Source organism: Artibeus jamaicensis, unplaced genomic scaffold (assembly GCF_021234435.1).
Source record: "Artibeus jamaicensis isolate MK-2021 breed Jamaican fruit bat unplaced genomic scaffold, CSHL_Jam_final scaffold_660, whole genome shotgun sequence".
NCBI classification, from domain to species: domain Eukaryota; kingdom Metazoa; phylum Chordata; class Mammalia; order Chiroptera; family Phyllostomidae; genus Artibeus; species Artibeus jamaicensis.
In genome coordinates this window covers 10,915,009-10,933,344 of record NW_026522052.1, presented here as the reverse complement: position 1 = coordinate 10,933,344, position 18,336 = coordinate 10,915,009, and the positions used below count along the sequence as shown (strand labels likewise).

Sequence of the window (18,336 nt, the reverse complement as noted above, 5' to 3'; positions counted from 1 at the left end):
CGGGGCAGCCTGGCCCCACCCTTCCAGGCTGTGTCGTCCGCTAAGTGGTCCGCGAGAAGGGGCAGGCCTTCTCGGCCGCCGTAGTTGATTGAATAAACGGTTCCTCAGCAACGAGAAAAAACAACTAGATCCATCGCCACCAGCTCTAGGAGAAAGAAGAGGTGAGGCTGTTGACCCCACTTCCCATCCAAAACCGAGACCTCCTCTTTTCCCTTCGCCTCTCATAATTGCTGAGGGTCCCCGACACATTCAGGGAACCCTCGGGCAGACGGGGGACCCAAGCAGCCGCCTGGCTGTGAAGCCCGGTTCCTCGACGTCCCGCCCCCTCCCTCGGCCCTCAGCTCCTAGGATCCGCTCGAGGGCTCACGAGTCCGTTTCACACCCCGAACAGGATGTAATACCTCATCTCCTCTGCCCTCGAAAAGGGGAAAAAAATAACCCTGACGGATTAGGTCTCGGGAAACCGTCTAGTCCGGTTATTCGGCGTTGACTCACAACAGGCCGGGTCCAGAGTGTGTTTTGCTCACCCCGCCGCCGCGCAGCCCGCTCCCTGGCAGCTGTCCTCCATCGAGCCGCAGCGTGTGCCAGGGGAGGAAGGCGAGACCTGGTCAAGGCAAAACGGAGAAATAAGAATCCCAAGACTTTGGAGGCTGGGGCTGCAAAATTAGGACTGCCCCTCGCCCGTCCTACCGCCCCAGCCGCCCCTTCCAGCATATATAGGTATTATAAGGCATTATAAGTCATGCTTTAAAAGTGTGAAACTTAAAAAATTAGAGTAATTTCTAGAACCAGGACTGGTTCTGACTTTAATTTTTTAAAAAAAAATTTGAGACCCTAAAACGGATCTTCTCAGCAATTTATTGTGAAGTTTTGACAATCATTCTCTCTAAATCCCTGTGAGATAGCAAAAAGAACCCTCACCTTTTAAATACAGAAAGACATCGAGATAGAAAAAGTACTGTTTTAGTGGAAAATCTCTGATTTTCACTAAATTAAAAGAATGACCCAACCTATTCAATTGGCCTGTATTTGTAACAGTCTAATTAATAATGGAGAATTCAAGAGTCTTCGGAACAAATGGGTGGGCTGGGATTGTGTTCGGGAAAAATATGTAAGTCCAGGAAATTTCGTTCTCAGTAATATTGTGGCCGTAGTTGTGATCGTGTGAGTAAAATCGGACACATTTAAGACGACGCTCTTTAATAAATTTCCAGGTACAGTAGGCAGTTCCTTCCAAGAAGATGTCGATCCCATTCTCCAACACCCACTACCGAATTCCACAAGGATTTGGGAATCTTCTGGAAGGGCTGACGCGTGAGATTCTGAGGGAGCAACCGGACAATATACCATCTTTCGCAGCAGCATATTTTGAGAAGCTTCTAGAGAAAAGAGAGAGTAAGCTTTTAAAAAATAGGCACTTCAGTACATAAGAGACTGAGCCCTCGGTTATGGTGAAAGTTGTTTAAGACCTTCCCTGTTCCACAGACACAGCCTCTATGGAGCAGGCGGCACCTCATGACAGTTCTTGCCGTTGGAAATAGTGGGGGCCTTTTGGGCAGGGTCTCTTAGATCCCGTTACTTTAGGTCAGCGAAGGTGGCCAGTTCATTCCCCAGACCTTGTCCGTGGCTTTCCTCAGGGACCCACGGGGTGGAAAGGAACCTCAGAGATCCCCCCGGGTGGCTCTCTGTTTTCCAGGGCCGCTTCCAGGCCCCGGGACGGTTGACTGCGACTTTGTGGTTTTCTTTATATGTTTGCTCTTTTGATTTGAAAGTATTATAAGTGTTGTAAAAATAACTCAAAACTCCTTAGATTGAATGAGTTGTTGTTATTCACTGAGGGATATGAAACTGGTCTACATGCAGTACAGGCACAGAGAAAAGCTGCTCTGAAAGTGAACTTCAGCCTGGGAAGGCGATGTTTATTCTGCTTCTGTACCTGCAAGGCCCCATCCTGCTCAGAGACTAAGATTCAGGCCGACAGTGGCTCTCGTTGAGAGCCAAAGCAGTCTCTTCACTTCCAAAAGTAAGGTTTTCAAATTTCCAGCCTTGAAGGTTCACGACTATCCAGACCCGACCTAATGGTCAAAATGGCAGTTATCACAGCTGTAAATTTCTATTAAAAAAACGTATAACTAGAGCAACCATTTTAACATAAGCTTTTGTCATTAATAGGGGAGGATGTGGAAATCTCAGCATATTCTATTCATTTATTTATTTACTTTTATTGAATTTACTGGAGTGACCCTGGTTCACAGAACCATACAGATTTCTAGTGTACAACTCAATAAAACATGATCTGCACCAAACAAGGCCTCTTTCTGTACCCACCCCCCTGGCTTTGCTACTTCCACCTACCTCTCCACCCCTTTACTATTACTTTTCGTTACAGTGTTCTAATCAAGGGGCAAAGGTGCCTAGAAGTAGCCACAAGTAAATAAACCTTCCATTTTAAATCGACTTAGAGGGAGAAAACCTCCTGCAAAGCCTGGATGGAAGCAACTCCCACAGAGACAGCAGACCTCTCTGTCCCCTTGTCTTCCTTGCTCTGCCCTGGCAGAGCTCAAGGTCTCTGCCAGTTTCCTGAATGTTGCTGATCTTCCCCCTATCCAGTCACTGTGAGTATTTGTCACAGAATCTAAAACTTAAATGCCACTAAAAAGCTATTAAGAGAAATCCTTTAGGGTAAGAGGTGAATTGTAATGAACATTAATTTAATTTTGTTATTTTAACTTTATTTTACAAATTCATGAGTAAAATGTCTTTAGTCATTTGTTCAATTTTAGACCTCAGAAACATCTCATTACAAAAACTTTGTTACTGGCTCATGACAATGAAAGTAATCAGTGACTCAGAGTGATAGTGTCGGAATACTGGCTCTCTAACTAAGTGGTTGAAACTATATGAAAAGATTGTAAGCATCATACCCATTTTCACTCCTATAAACCAAAGGTGAGTTATTCAACTGATACAAGTGTTAGAATTTAGTCTCTCCAAAAGGGAAGCATAAAGTCCTCTGGGCCAGTCTCTCACACAAGGCAAGAATCTCCTTACCAGCATTCCTCATAGGTAATCACTAGTCTTAATTCTGATATTTATGACAGGAAACATGCCGGCAAGTGAAATAAGTGTTACCTCAATATCATTGGGAAAAGGTGGGCTTTTTATGAAAGATATATAATAAAGATGGAAAAAGATAAAATTTGATCTATTCCTTACATGGTTCACCAGGACAAGTTCCAAATTAATCAAAGATTTAAATATTTAAAAAAATGAATCCATACAGATATTGGAAGAAAATATGGATAAATTTCTCCGTAACATAAAAGGAAAGATGGCTAGCTAAGTTGCTATAATACCTTTAAAAATCGAGGAGCAATCAGGGAAGAGATGGATAAAATTGACAATATCACATGACAAAAGTTTCCATAAGGGAAATAAAACTACACATGACAAACAGAAAAAAAAAAGGTATGCAATTAATATCACAGCTGGTCAATCAACCTAATAAATAAAGAGCTTGTAAAACAGTAAAGAGAGAAACTAACAATGCTATATTTAAAAAAACCAGGCAAGTGATCTGAGCCAACAGTTCCCACACAGATAAATGCAAATGGCCCTTGACCTATTAAAGCACATTGAAACTAACCCATAATAATAGAAGCACATATCAAAATGACACTGAGACCACCACCACCGCCAACCTCACTCTGCAGATTGGCAAAAAGCCAAAAGCTTGCCGATTTATTCCAGGCAGGGCTAGAGGGAAATAGTTACTTGTGTATATTGCTGGAGGAAGTACAAAATGATACAACCCCAGGGAGGGGAAATGGCAGCATCTACCATAATTATACATATATTTTAACCTTTGACCCAGAAATTCCACTACTTCACTTTTCACTGCATTGTTATTTGAGGCAGCAACCCAAATATCCATAATATGGATTTATTGACTAGATAATAGTATTTACTTAATACTTTAATGGAGTATTATACTGTGTTTAAAAAACAGGAGAGGAAGGTCTCTATGTGATGCTGTAGAGTGACCTTCCAGATAAATTAGGTGAAAACAGGTGGAAGCATACGTTAGGGTTAGTATGCTACTCATTGCCTAATGAAGGGGTGTTGCTATGAATACATAATGTTCATTTATATTTTTTTAATGAAGGAATAATTTTTTTAAATACCTCTTGGGGCAGAAGGAACAGTGGAGGAAACAAAATAGAAGCTAGATTTCTCTGAATATATCTTGAATTCAAAATCATAAATGTTAACAGTTATAGGATAAAATTTTAAAATTGGTAAACAATTTCTAAAATTTAGAAGCAAATTTGCATCATACAAATCCATTGAATGGGTAGCATAACCATGGACTGGAATTATTTCCAGTGACTTTATGAGGAAGTAATCTGATGGTACACCCCTGATGTATATAGCCTAAAAGCAAAATGAAAAGGATCTTAGATTAATTTTTAATATATTTTATTAATTATGCCATTACAGTTCTATTTCCCCCCTTCATTCCCCTCCACCCTGCACACCCCTCCCCCACCATTCCCCCCCTTTAGTTTATGACCACGTGTCTCAAGTTCTTTAGATTCTATATTTCCTATACTATTTATTCTTGCCCTCCCCCTATCTATTTTCTACCTACCATCTATGCTACTTATTTTCTGTACCTTCTCCCCCCTTCTCCTCCTCCCACTCCCCTGTTGCTAACCCTCCTTCAGATCTTCATTTCTATGTTTCTTCTCCTGATCTAGCTGTCCTTTTAGTTTGCTTTTGTTTTAGGTGTTGTTCTTAATAACTGTGAGTTTGCTGTCCTTTCACTGTTCTCTTTTGTATCTTCTTTTTCTTAGGTAAGTCCCTTTAACATTTCATATAATAAGGGCTTGGTGATGATGAACTTCTTGAATTTGATCTTATCTGAGAAGCACTTTATCTGCCCTTCCATTCTAAATGAAAGCTTTGTTGGATAGAGCAATCTTGGATGTAGGTCTTTGGATTTCATGACTTGGAGTACTTCTTTCAAGCCCCTTCTTGCCTGTAAGGTCTCTTTTGAGAAATCTGCTGACAGTCTGATGGGAAGTCCTTTGTAGGTGACTGTCCCCTTATCTCTTGCTGCTTCTAGGATTCTCTTCTTCATTTTCATCTTGGCTAATGTAATGATAATGATGATGTGCCTTGGTGTGTTCCTTCTTAGATCCAACTTCTTTGGGACTCTCTGAGCTTCCTGGATTTCCTGGAAGTCTATTTCCTTTGCCAAATTGGGGAAATTCTCCTTTATTATTTGTTCAAATGAGTTTCCCACTGGTGGCTGTTCCTCTTCCCTTTCTGGTACCCCTATAATTCGGATGTTAGAACATTTAAAGATGTTCTGAAGGTTCCTAAGCCTCTCCTCATTTTTTTTGAATTCTTGTTTCTTCATCCTTTTCTGTCTTGTCATTTTTTTCCTCTTTCTGATGCAACTCCTTTGATTTGAGTCCCAGTCTCCTTTCCATTACTATTGGTTTCCTGTGTATTTCCATTCATTTCTATTAGTTTAGCCTTCATATGTTCCTCTAATTTATGACTAAAATCAACCAGTTCTGTGAGCATCCTGATCACCAATGTTTTGAACTGCGCATCTGAAACTTCGGCTATTTCTTCATCGCTTAGATTTATCGGCTCTGGGGCTCTGAGTTATTCTTGAGCCATGTTTTGATCTGTTCGTGCCTGTTACATATGAGGAGAGACGCCCTAGATATTCACCAGGGTGGGGCCACCCAGGTCACTGGGTTGTGACGCTGTATGTGGAGGCGGGGTCAGAGAGGGACAATGGCAGTTCCCCCTGCCACTTCCTGCCACTGGGGCCTATGTGGTCTGTCTCAGTGCTAGCTCCTTCACCGGTTTATCTGCACGCGAATGTGTGACCGCGGTCAGCCCTCAGTGGGTCCACCGCCTTGCATCCTCAGCGGGTCCGCCCGCTTCTCCACACCTGGGATCAGCCCACGGCTGCTGGCACACCTGGGTCCCTCGCCCGGGTCAGTCCGGTGGATCTTTCCTGCCCGACCCAGCTCTGCAGCTGGCTCTGCCCCTCCTACCTGTTTGGCTGAACTACACTTCCATGTAGTTCAATTTTCTGTGGTTTGGCTGCGTTTTTGTTGCTAAAACTTTGTTGTTTTTAAATTTAGTTGTGCGAGAAGGTGCAGTGCTTCCACCTACGCCTCCATCTTGGCAAAAGTCCAGATCTTACATTATTTTTAGCAATTACTGTTAACATTGTAGTATAGTTATTCTGTAATTATTGCTTATAAATTGTAGGACATAGCAAATAAGTATCCTGCTGTAATTAGGAATAAGATGTTTAGTGTGAGAAAAATTACACATATAAAAATAGTTAATAAAATCATGTAATTCTCAATTTGAATTGAAAAAATATCAGTTTGACCTCATGATATATTTTCTCTTTAAAAATAAAATAAGTGAGCCCTGGCTGGTGTAGCTCAGTGGATTGAGCACAGGCCTGCGAACCAGACGATTGAAGTTCGATTCCCGGTCAGGGCACATGCCTGGGTTGCAGGCTGGTTCCCTGAAGGCCATTTCCCAGCAGGGGATGCACGAAAGGCAACCATACATTGATGTTTCCCTCCCTCTCTCCATCCCTTCCTCTCTAAAGATAAATAAATAAATAAAATCTTTACAAAAAAATAAAAGAAGTGTTTTCTAGCTCCATACATTGTTTAATTTATTTGTTTTAGAGAAACGTTAATTTATTCTACTTATTTGTGCATTCACTAGTTACTGCTTTTTTAAAAATAACTTTTTGTAATATTGATTTTTTAAGAGAGAGGTAGAGGAAGAGAGAAAGAAACAGGTTTATTGTTCCACTTACTAATGCATTCATTCATTCATTGATTCTTACATGTGCCTGACTGGCTATCAGACTGCAACCTTGGCATGTTGGGACAACACTCTAACCAACTGAACTACCTGGCCAGGGCTCTATACATTTTCAGGCCTCAAAACAAAGACCAACACAGTACCAATGAGCACCAGGCTTCTTGGAGAACTAGGTAATTCCTTAAACTGGATAAGAAATACAAAGATGAGCCTGAACATCTTGCCATACCAGAAAATAAGGAAACCATCAAAGATTACTTGAGTTGTTTCCAAAGGACTCAAGAGCATCTGAGCACCCTAATAAGCCCCTACTGGCCAATTTTTGACAGGCATCAATTAGAATAAGATATACAATGGGTCAGAATTCATCTAGTTTGTTAAATATTCATGAGCTCACAATGATTAAAAAGAAGAAGCTCCTTGAGAGAATCCGAAGGAACCAAATGATTATTCTGAAAGCTGGTAAAGAAAGAAAACTTTCTGTAAGAAAGTTTTCTTACCTTTTCTGTAAGAACTGTATTTCAGGGTAACCAAATAGTTGATGAGGGGAAGCTTTTCTTTATTGAGTGCTCCAGAGATGAAGTAATGATAAAATTTGAACACTACCACTGTGCAACACCTAAAGAAATTATCTAAGCAATCCTCATCATCAATGGGCCCATAGAAAATGTAAAGAGGGACAACTAGGTGTTGTATATCTCCTGACAGAATTACACTGCACTACTTGTATTTTTGCCAAAAACAGTCAAATGTAAATCATTGGAGATCTAACTAGCAGGGTATAGGAAATTCAAAAACAGGAATTTGTTAAAAGTCACTATGGGAATGGAATAAAAAATATCTAGACTATGGAAAACTCCAAAGAAAAATGACCGAATTTTATCAACAAATACATTGCAAGGAAAAAAGATGGGGTGGGAGATAGGGAGCTTTCAATGAAAAGAAAATTAAAACGCATAATACAAGTTTGTGCATGCCCATTGTTTGGGTCCTGATTTGAACAAATCAACAATATAAATAAATAAGTAAATACTGAAAAATATTATTAGACAATGAGAGAAATTTGGGTAGTTGATATTAAGGAATTATTGTTAGTATTTTTAGGTATGATAATGGTATTATGTCTTTATATCTTAGAGATGCTTACTGAAATAAATATTGGTAGATAAAGTAATATGATGCCTAGGGTTGGCTTGAAAATAATCAGAAGAAAGAGCAGAAGAATGAGTGAACTTTCAGATAAAGTAAGATAAATTATAAGTTTATAATTGTTGAATCTGAGTTATGTGCGCATATTATTTTCTGCTTTCTAAGTTTGAAATTTTTCATAATTAGAAGTTAAAAACTTTGTTTAAATATGAATACTTGTTTCTATCTATGTCAACTACCTATATAATATGCCTCAATTTTAAAAAACATTCCCATCCTTCACTTTTCCAAACTTTCTTACTATTTAACATTTATTTTTATACGTTTTCCTGTGTTTACTAATTTATGCTTATAAGTTTCTATACTTATATTTAAGTATTGGCATTTGTTCTCTCTCCCCATTTTGTTATAAACTTTATGAAGGCAGCACTTAGCGGTTTTTTACTGCCTTTCTAAAAATATCCAACGGCTCATCCGATGTTTAATTCATCAGCATCTATTTCATGATCGCTGGTTAGATCTGCAGCAAGCACTAGGCTGTATTCAACAGCAGTGAGATTTTCAGCTAGCAGTAATGAACCTGGGATTTGAAAAACACTTGTTTTGTGTTATTCTATATTTGCTTCAATAAACTCAAAATAAGTCTAAAATTATTATTTTATTACTTAGAAACCAACTTTGATCCAGCAGAATGGGGGGCTAAGGTAGACGACCTCTTCTACAACAAGCATGCATTCAAGGTATGGCCCTCTGAAACTAATGGGTCTGGTTACTTCTCCCTGTCTCCAGAACAGAAATTATTGGGATCTCCCCAGAATCATGAAAATTCTGAGAGGCATCATGAATACTTTATTAAACCTTCTTAATTGTAATGTTCTTTCTGATGAGAAATTCTTTTCCAAAGTATATCTGAATCACATATACATAGTTTAAATTTTAGATGATGAACAGGAAGAATGTAATGGAAAGTCATAGGATAATTATTCTTCAGATTTTATTGGGCATTATAGTGCTTAGCAGTAGCAGTAAATATTTGTTGAATTAATGAGTGATATTTCATAGATTTATTTTGTGAAATAATAAATACTTAATTTAGTTATTTTGTTATAGTTGACATTTTACAGAAGACCGAGTAGAATTAAAGATGGTAGACAGAGTTTTCTTTACAAAGCTGATCTGTTCAGAGACTTGAACCTATCTTCTCTCTAGTAGCATTCTTTGAACCAGTCTTTCTCAGCTAAGGTTCCTCAAAATATTAGTAGTTAAGGCCAAGCGGAAGGCACCCATTGCATGTAAGGAGTCACTGTCTCTCCTTTGCATCTAGAATGCTTCTAGTTATGGATCATCCTTTGGAGAATTGGGAAAATGGTCTAAGTATTCTGTTTTGTGGTCCAGATCAGGAATACTGGTTGAGAAATGCCAGCATAACTGGCATCAGCTGGGAGCTTGGTGGAAATTCAGTCTCAGGCCCTCCCCCAGGTCTACAGATCAGAAGTCGAGTTTCAGCGAGATCCCCAAAGTAAAATGTTAGGTCCACTTAAAGCCTGAGAAAGCACTACACTAGACAACTGTGATAAAACACTAGCCACAAAGAACCTGCAGGCATTTGAATTAGAAGGAATTAACAAAGTTCAACTTTTGATAGTGTTTCCACAGTAGATTTGGGGAATTTCCTGGGGAAATATCTGTCACTTATTCCGAATTCAAAAGTGAATTTCCACCCATTTGTGCCTGCCAGATAAGAGGAGGAGAGAATCTGTTTATATCCATTTAACTGGATTCTTTGTGTTCACGCTTTATTGAAATCAAAGGAAAAATGTTGAAAATGTTTAAACGTTTGGGTGACATCAGCTGTTTCTTCCTTCTCTTTTGAATTCTAAAGACTTGATTTCATTAGCTTGTATGTCCTTTCTGTTTTGTGGATTAAGGAAGCCCTTCCCATAAGTTGTGAATTAGCCATGTCTCTGTTTCGGAGGAAGATTTCGATAACATGTCAACACAGGCAGGGCTGGTTTCCCCTTTTCTATTTGCATCACTCCCCACAAGAAAATGTACTTTTTTGACTTAGTTTTTAATCTACAAACTTCATTAAAAAGTCACCTTGATTTCACACTATAAAACACAATGACATTTATTTCATTTCTGCTTTAGAAAATATCGGCACCTCTTCTTTACACTTTGTTCAGGACTCATTACAGCATCTTACTGACCTTTAATATAAGACAATGACTTGTTTTTAATGTAAAATAATGTTTCATACATTTGAAAAGCAAAAAAGTGATCATTTTGTTTACCAGTTCTTTCATTTTTAACATTTGTTTATGCACATCCCTTTAAGAGTGTTCATTTATTTCTTCTTTTGTCACCCATTTTCCTTTATTTAAAAAAAATCAGTATTTTTTAAATTTCTCCTTCTCCTCAATATCTTAAAAGTAATGTTGAATCACTTTCAAGGAGTCTGATCCAAGACTTTACTATTTGGAAACGTTGCCTCTTTGGTCTCTCCCTTCTCTCCAGGAGCAAGAGCCACCTGAGAAAGAAAAGTCGCAGACATCTGTGACAGAGGAGACACCGGTCACAGTCGTGGTAAGTTATATTTTCCATATACTGTTGGATTCCTAGAAAGAAGTCACTCCATCTAAAATTATACCCTAAATGCAAATCCAGTTTGTTATCCATGTTGTTAAAATTATTATTTTGCTTTCTAGATAACTAGCATCAGTGAGACACTTAACTGGTGGATTATTTTTGGCCATGCCATTTATAAAGGAAAACTCATTTCCCCTCAAAAATAAAATCTTATTTTCCAAGATTGTCAACAGATGGATACATCTCCTCAAGAGGAAGAGAGGCAGAACTCACCAGCCCCATTCTCCATCCTTCAGATTCGCTTCCCAGTTTGGGAGCTTTTCACTGCTTGAGGCTGTTACCACCACACAGTGACAAAGGTTCAGACAACAAAAGCAAACTCATGGGGAATGACCCACAACCAAATGAAATGGCTTCACACGCTGTGTCGTACTCACCGTGCATGCATTGCCCTCTGCAAAAATGACCTCCTGCCTGACAGCCTGCATCTAAGTAGTAAAACCTGGGTAGATACCTGCACGGGTTCCGTATTCTGTGTGCTAGAGCCAGCTTGCAGCTCTCAGGAGAGGGCTGAGTACATCTCTACACAGCCCCATGCTCAGTAAGGGCACTGTGGTAGCTTGAAATCAGCCACACAAGGAATATTGAGACCATGAAAATACTATAAATCAGGACTTTCTTTCAAGAGAGCCAGTTTTTAAAGCATTTGCCAGCATATCACTACCCATATTTTTCATAGTCCAGACTCAAGAGGACCAAGCCTCATGGTCCTAATGAGAAAGAAGAACTTAACTCTCCGTAATACTGAAGGCCAAACTTTTGAGTTCCTTTTCATGACCCAGGCAGCCACCCAATAATCAACACCTAAAATGGACATCGCCCTCAGGGACCACCTTACTTCCTACCCAGTGGGGCATAACTTTTCCTTAGAAACTTTATAAATTATTCCCGAATCATATCAGTACAACTCAGTCAGCCTGACATAAGAGACAGTGGGAGATCAGGGAAGAAGGGGGGATTGTTTCCTTTCAACTTCAATAGCTGCCCTTACACAGGTTTTCATATGTGTGTGAGTTGAGATCTCATTGATTTCCAACCTCAGGACAATTTATTTGCCCATATCAGAGCATCATCTTGGAGGATTTTATACTATTTTGTTTACATTTAAAAGTTTAAGAGCTAACTTTGCCTCTTTATTGTAATGGGTGGGGGGTAACAACCCAGAGTTCTGTCAATAGGAGGCAGAGTAAATAAATCAAAGCCCAACAATACAGTGTAATTCGATGGTGTCATGGGAAAAAAATGGGCAGAGCTATCTACTGAATAATAACATAGATGACGAGAACCAAGATACATCGTTACATGGAAAAAGTAGTAACAGAACTCATTCTTAAAATAAAAAGGCAGATAGGTACCCATATGAATACTCTGTCTCTTCAGAGGTTTTGGAAAATTAGGTACACTCAGCCATAATAATAGTCACCTCTTAGGAGCAGGATTTGGGAAGGGGGAGGAAAACTTCCATTACCAGTGATACTTAAGGTTTTTAATGGATATGTATCACTTTTATAATTTAAAATATTAAAAGCTACATACCTATTGAATTTTACACTTACTGTGTATTTCACCCTCTGTAAATCATACGTAAAATTTTTTTAAAGGAAGCTAGACACAAAACTTAAACCAATCATGTTAAAACTAACATTATTGTCCTTGGCTGGTGTGGCTTAGTGGATTGAGTGCTGGCCTGTGAACCAAAGGGTCGCTGGTTCGATTCCCAGTTAGGGCACATGCCTGGGTTGTGGACCAGGTCAGGTCCCCAGTAGGGGGCACACGAGAGGCCACCACACCTTGATGTTTCTTGCCCTCTCTTTCTCCCTCCTTTCTACTCTGCCTAAAATAAATAAATAAAATCTTCTAAAAAACCTCTGACATTATTGGACTAAGTAGGCTTCTCTCTGCCACTCCACTTTAAATGTGTGCTTTTGGTTAGCTCGTTACTGAGAAATTAAGAAGTTAACACTTTGATTCATTTTATGTAGTCATGATTATTTTGAAACAGCACATTTGTTATCTTCTCAACATTTTTACCATGCTTCAAGGATTCTTTTTTATTCTCTACCCCCCAAAAGTGTTATTGCTCAGGAAACTGTTAAATACAAGCTATTTCGTTTTGTAATTTTTATTGACTAACTTGAGAGAGAAACATGGACCCGTTGTTTCACCCAGCCATGCACTCACTGGTTGATTCTCCCCTGACCGGGGATCAAACCTGCAACTTTGGCATATCGGGATGACATTCTGACCAACTGCGCTACCTGGCCAGGGCTGAAATAGGAATTATTTTGGAGGGAAGAAGTTGGCAATGTTGATTTATTGCAGAGACATATTAAAAAATGACAAAACAAAACGCCTGCCATTTTGGCCATTACCACGGGTGTGTAGATAACATAACACCTGTGTAAAACTTCCTCGGGAAGCAGCAGAACTCGATTGTTACATCAAGCACTAAATTTATTAAAGTTATGCATTATTTTGTATGGCATCAAAATACTGTACGGAATGTTTACCAAGTCTCTTTTGCTCCCTTCCGGGAAGGAGCTTCCTGAAGAAGATAAGGAGAAAGAGGAGAACGCTGCTATCAAAATCCAGGCCGTTTTCCGGGGACACTTAGCCAGAGAGGAGGTGAAGAAGATGAAAGATGGTGAAGTTCAAGAAGAGAAAACACAGGAAGACAACTGAGGAGACTGGTTTGGCCCCCAAAAAGGCATGAAAAGAGAATTCAAATCCATCAAACTTGTGTGATTGTCTTTTTTTTTTTTCCTTAGTAAGGGAGATTCGATGTAGTGAAGTAACATTTGTTGCTGTTGTGAAAATCTGTCGTGAGCGTTTGTTTAATAAACATGCCATTGAACACATGCTTCTTGAAGATGCCTCTGAGATCATCAGTCTATTTATACTTCTCCTGAGTCTATGTATAGAGACCCTTGGATTAGAGGGGAGGACCGGGAGCACCTCAGGTTCTCAGATCTCAGAGGGCATGCGGCCTAACCGTTAGCTAATGGCCACATTCTATCGCAAACCTGTAAAGCGGTCTTTTAGCTCCCATTTCACTCAGTGAGAGAGATCTCCACTGCCTTTCGAGAGTAGCCCATTTAATTTTAGAGTAACTTGAATTATTAGATGAGCTGAGTCAAAAAATCTGCCTCCTTGTAAGTTTTCGTTTGTCATGTCTGCATTCAATCATTTATTGAAAAATGTATTGTGCAGAATTCATGTGCCGGGATATAGTAATGAATATCTGTTCTTATATTTATGCAACTGACAGTTTTTTATTATCTTGCTCTCCAAAATGACACAGAATAAGACTAATATATTTGGAAAAAATGAAAGCTTTGATAACATCATATACAAGTATACTCTTCTCCAGCTAAAAAACTTCTTGTGTTTCTTTAATGTATCAATGGTAGTACCTTCATCACAAACTGACAGACTTCTTTGTCTGTAAGCCATTCAAGCCCTATTGCCTAATTTTTAGAAAGTTCCGTCTCTCCTTTTGAGGCCTTCCTACCCTTGAATATTCAGAAAGGGAATATTCAAGAAATTGCAGGGGTTTTGTCTTACACCAAAAGCTGCAGTTCCCATCCCAAAAGAAAATGGAGAGAAAGTAGATTCTTACCATTTAATGCTGATGCCTTCTCCCACAGTGAGGCAGCCCAGTGGTCATATCCTGGCTGGTTCCAACTCCTGTCTGCAGCACATTTGGTTCTAGCATCACACCTCTCCTAGTTCGCAGCCACACAGCCATTTCTCCAAAGCTCAATAACACGTCTACTTGGCTTGGTCTTGAGGAGCTTCCACAAGCAGCCATGGTGTATGCATAACAAGTGGTCTGTGGCAAACACTCAGATCTGCGTCTTCAGCTCAGACTTTGTCTTTCTGCAAAGCAGTGTTACTTCAGGTGCCCCACGCCCCTCCTGGGCACTGAGCCCTTGTCAGACTCCACAGCAGTTTACTTACCCAAGGGACTGCCACTGAAATACAGGTGACTTATGCCAATGCTTTCAAGACAGCGGCATTCACTCTCTAATCTCCACTCACCGCTGGACAGCCATCCCCTTTCTGAGGTCCTGCTGGCACGAGAGCTGCTTGCCAGCTCAACACGAATCTCAAATATCCATTGGACTCCTTCCTCCCATCTGTAACTCCATTTTTCCAGTTCTGGAGAGAGAAAAAAATCAACTCTTACAGCATTCCCACTGCTCATTTCCAGTTGCATTCATAGTGCCAGCCTCCAACTCCACTTCTCAAAGGCATCCTGCTTGGGGGTTATCAACAGGACCCAGAATTAATGCAGAGACTTAGCCCCTCAGTTCTGAGAAGCAGACCAGAGGGAAAAAGACGTTTCCCGCCAAGTGAGGATACAGCATGGCAGGGCGGGGACGGGGGTGGGGAGAGAGGAAGGAACCAGTTAACTTTTACAATAATTCTGTTATACATGTAAAGTGATTAACACTGCTTTCCAGTACACATGTGTGCACACACACATCTAATGACCTAGTGGCAGTAATGAAGTTTTTGGTGAAGGAGGAAAAGGAAGAGGAGAAGGTAGGGAGGAATGAATGTGGTATTATAACAACACAGGAATATGACTATTAGCACTCACCGCTTTTCATCTTCTCTCTCTGGCTGCTCCTTCTCAATCTTTGCTGGTAACTGTTCAAGTCCCCAACCACTAAATGCTAAAGTGACCCCAGTTCCAGTCCTTAGACTCCTTTTCAAGCAATCAAACTTAACTTGTTGATCTCATCCAATCTCATGGCTTTAAAAGCCATCTACACGCCGATTACCCCAAGATATGTCCTTGTCACAGTGGGCCATTCTCCACTCCAGCGCCAGACTTGTGTGTTCATCTGCCTACTTAACCTGACTGCTTGGATGTCCGTAGGCAACTCAAAGTTAACAAGTCCAATAACACATTACTGCTTCAGATAACAGCTCCTGATATTACCCCTCAAATCTTAAATTCCCTCACTTTCCTATCTCAGAAAACGACTGTTCTATTCTGTTTGCTCAAGCCAAAAACGTAGAACTCATCCTCAAGTCCTCTCTTTCTCTCACACCTCATTTACAATTTATCAGCAAAGCCTGTGTGCTCTATTAACAGAATCTGACCACTTCTATTTTTACTACCCTGGTCCTAGTTCCCATTGCCTCTCGTGAATTATTGCAGTCACCTCTACAGCGGTCAGTCAGCCATTGCCATCCCAAAGTCTGATTTCTTTTTCTCATGAGTCTGTGGATCAGAAGCACTTTACCTGGAGTTAGGCTAGACTCCACGCTTCGGGCTCAGGTCTGCTCTAAGCTGAGGGTTTGTGGGTCAGCTGGGGAAGGTCTGCTTCCGGCCGTGAGCCCAAGGGTGAATTGTGGCGCCTCTCATGCATGCATCCTACTCAGAGCCAGTGCTGAAAGTGCTGCTCTTCTCATGGTGGCCACAGGAACACAAGCAGGGAAGGCCATGATGAAAGAATATTTCAAGCTTTTGCTCATAACACTTCCAGCAACATCTTATTCACCAAAAGAAGCCATCTGACCAAGCCTGAAGTCAAGAGGTAAGGAAATACACTGCTTACTATGCGATCACAGCAAAAACCTCATGTACGCACGATGCTTTTACAGGGTGGTGGAAATTTGTGAAGCACCAATAATTCAGCTGACCACAGTCTGCTCTCCTGGTTATAATCATTCACATCCTTTTCACAGGCGAAATATGTTCATTCCTATCCCCAGACCCCCTAAAAGGTCCATCAAATGCTTGAAACTGTGGATCTACCTTAGGTCCAGGTGTGGCTGTTCTTGATATACAGACCTACAAATTGGAAGAGCAAGCATTTTCTCATACACCCAACACACAACAAATGATGGACAGGGACAATGCAACCAAAACAACAACTCTTTCATTTAAAAAGGGGAATGAATAATAGAAGCAAATACCAGTTACTGGATCATACCATCATTAAACCCCACTGAGCAAAGATTGTCAAGTTTTTCTACGTGGGGAGGGGAGATGATGTTCCACGATCAGCATTGGTTCTCCTCCCTATGAATAACTCTCCAGTCTACTCTCCATAGTTCTTGGTTCTACAGTCTAGAAAATTATCTTTTCCTTCATCTTCCCTAGTCATTTGGAAAGGGCTAATATGCCCTTCTTGGTGGATAAATGAGTTTCTCACCCCAATTCCTGCCCATAGGAAATTGAGAGCCCAAAGTTCTCTTTACATCTTGCACACCTTCAGTCTCTTTTCATTGTTAGTAATGCTTTCGCCCATAGACTTTTTAAAAGCTTGTGGGTTTTCCCTGCGTTTGACTCCAGTCAGCTCCATGTGCCAAAAGCTGTACCCATGATGTCTTTCAAGATATGTGTCCCTCTCTCTAGATTTAATTCTATTAAGAGTGACAAATTAGAGCCAATGTTTTAATATCCTAAAGCCTCATACTTGTCATAAATAGTCTCCCTGCTTCCACCCTTTGTGCCTGTCAACCCAGCAGCCAGAGTGTCCTATTATAGTTGAAGTCAACCATGTCACGCTGCTTGAAACCCCCACTGGTTCCTCGTCTCATCCAGAGTAAAAGCTAAAGGCTTCGTAACGGACTACAAAGTTCTAAGCAGAACTTGCCTGCCATCACCTCTCAAATCCCTTTCCTTTATCTTTTAATTTTTCTCCTTGGTTCTGAACACGGTCTTAATGTATCTTTTTACTGCCTGCTCCTTCCTCCTAGAATGTACGCTCCGAGGACAGAGATTTGCGATTTTGCTCACTGCCTCGCGCCTTTTTCACATGCGGCAGGAAAGACTGAATCATTTCTAGTAGCCCATACAGAAGTGGGAGGAGCCCTAACAAGTAACTTCTTCCATCAAATTAGCTTCGTTGGGTTAGATGCCCATTGCTTAAGAAATCACTGAGACCAGGAGGAAAGAATATGCTAATTATCCACCTGTGGAGTAGAGGGTCCATTCTATGAAAAAACCTAGCCGAATGTCAAGAAACTTTAAAGTTCCTTATGGAAAATAGAGTAATCTAGACAGGAGGAAGGGTTGGTGGATACTGGGCAGGCCACCAGCAAACACCTGCCACATAGCTCCTCACTATACTGTGCTGCTTGTTAAATTATTGATCAGAACCGGAGGCCAGGAAAGTATTAGGCATGAAAGGAAAAACTTAAAACAGCAAATGAGGGGTTAACAAACACGGGACTGTGGAGATTTGAGTAGCCTGCTACATAAATGGTACTGTGTGGAGCTGGGCAGTGTAAATGGGAAATGTCTCAAAAGAAAGAGCTTTGGACGCTAGGAGAATATGAAAAGTCACGTGAGGAACAACTTAAACTGTTTCTTAAATATTTATTTATTTCTAGAGAGGGGAAGGGAGGAAGAGAAGGAGAAAAACGTCCACCATTTGCCTCTCACACATTGCAACCAGGGGACCTGGCCTGCAACCCGGGCATGTGCCCTGACTGGGAATCAAACTGGCGACCCTTCCGTTTGTGAGATGATGCTCAACCCACTGAGCCACACCACCCAGGGCAGAACTTAAACTGTTTTTAAAATCTATGCAACATTTACTCTGTGGGAGGCTACGTGTGAGAGTTTTTTAATGTGAATTTTTCATAAAACATTCTTATGAACACTTGCTATAGAAAAGGAGTCTTCTGTCAAAA

The 18,336-nt window shown here is 40.5% G+C and overlaps 1 protein-coding gene across 1 annotated transcript; it reads left to right on the top strand.

The window, feature by feature from the left end:
* Nucleotides 1–58: 58 nt before the first annotated feature.
* SPA17 (sperm autoantigenic protein 17) lies at nucleotides 59–13,535 on the top strand. The gene is made up of 5 exons (XM_037134203.2): nucleotides 59–161; nucleotides 1,215–1,395; nucleotides 8,698–8,768; nucleotides 10,546–10,614; nucleotides 13,216–13,535. Exons 2-5 carry the CDS (start codon nucleotides 1,242–1,244, stop codon nucleotides 13,357–13,359), a joined length of 438 nt encoding a protein of 145 aa, XP_036990098.2. The 5' UTR covers nucleotides 59–161; nucleotides 1,215–1,241; the 3' UTR covers nucleotides 13,360–13,535.
* The last annotated feature ends 4,801 nt before the right edge of the window (nucleotides 13,536–18,336 follow it).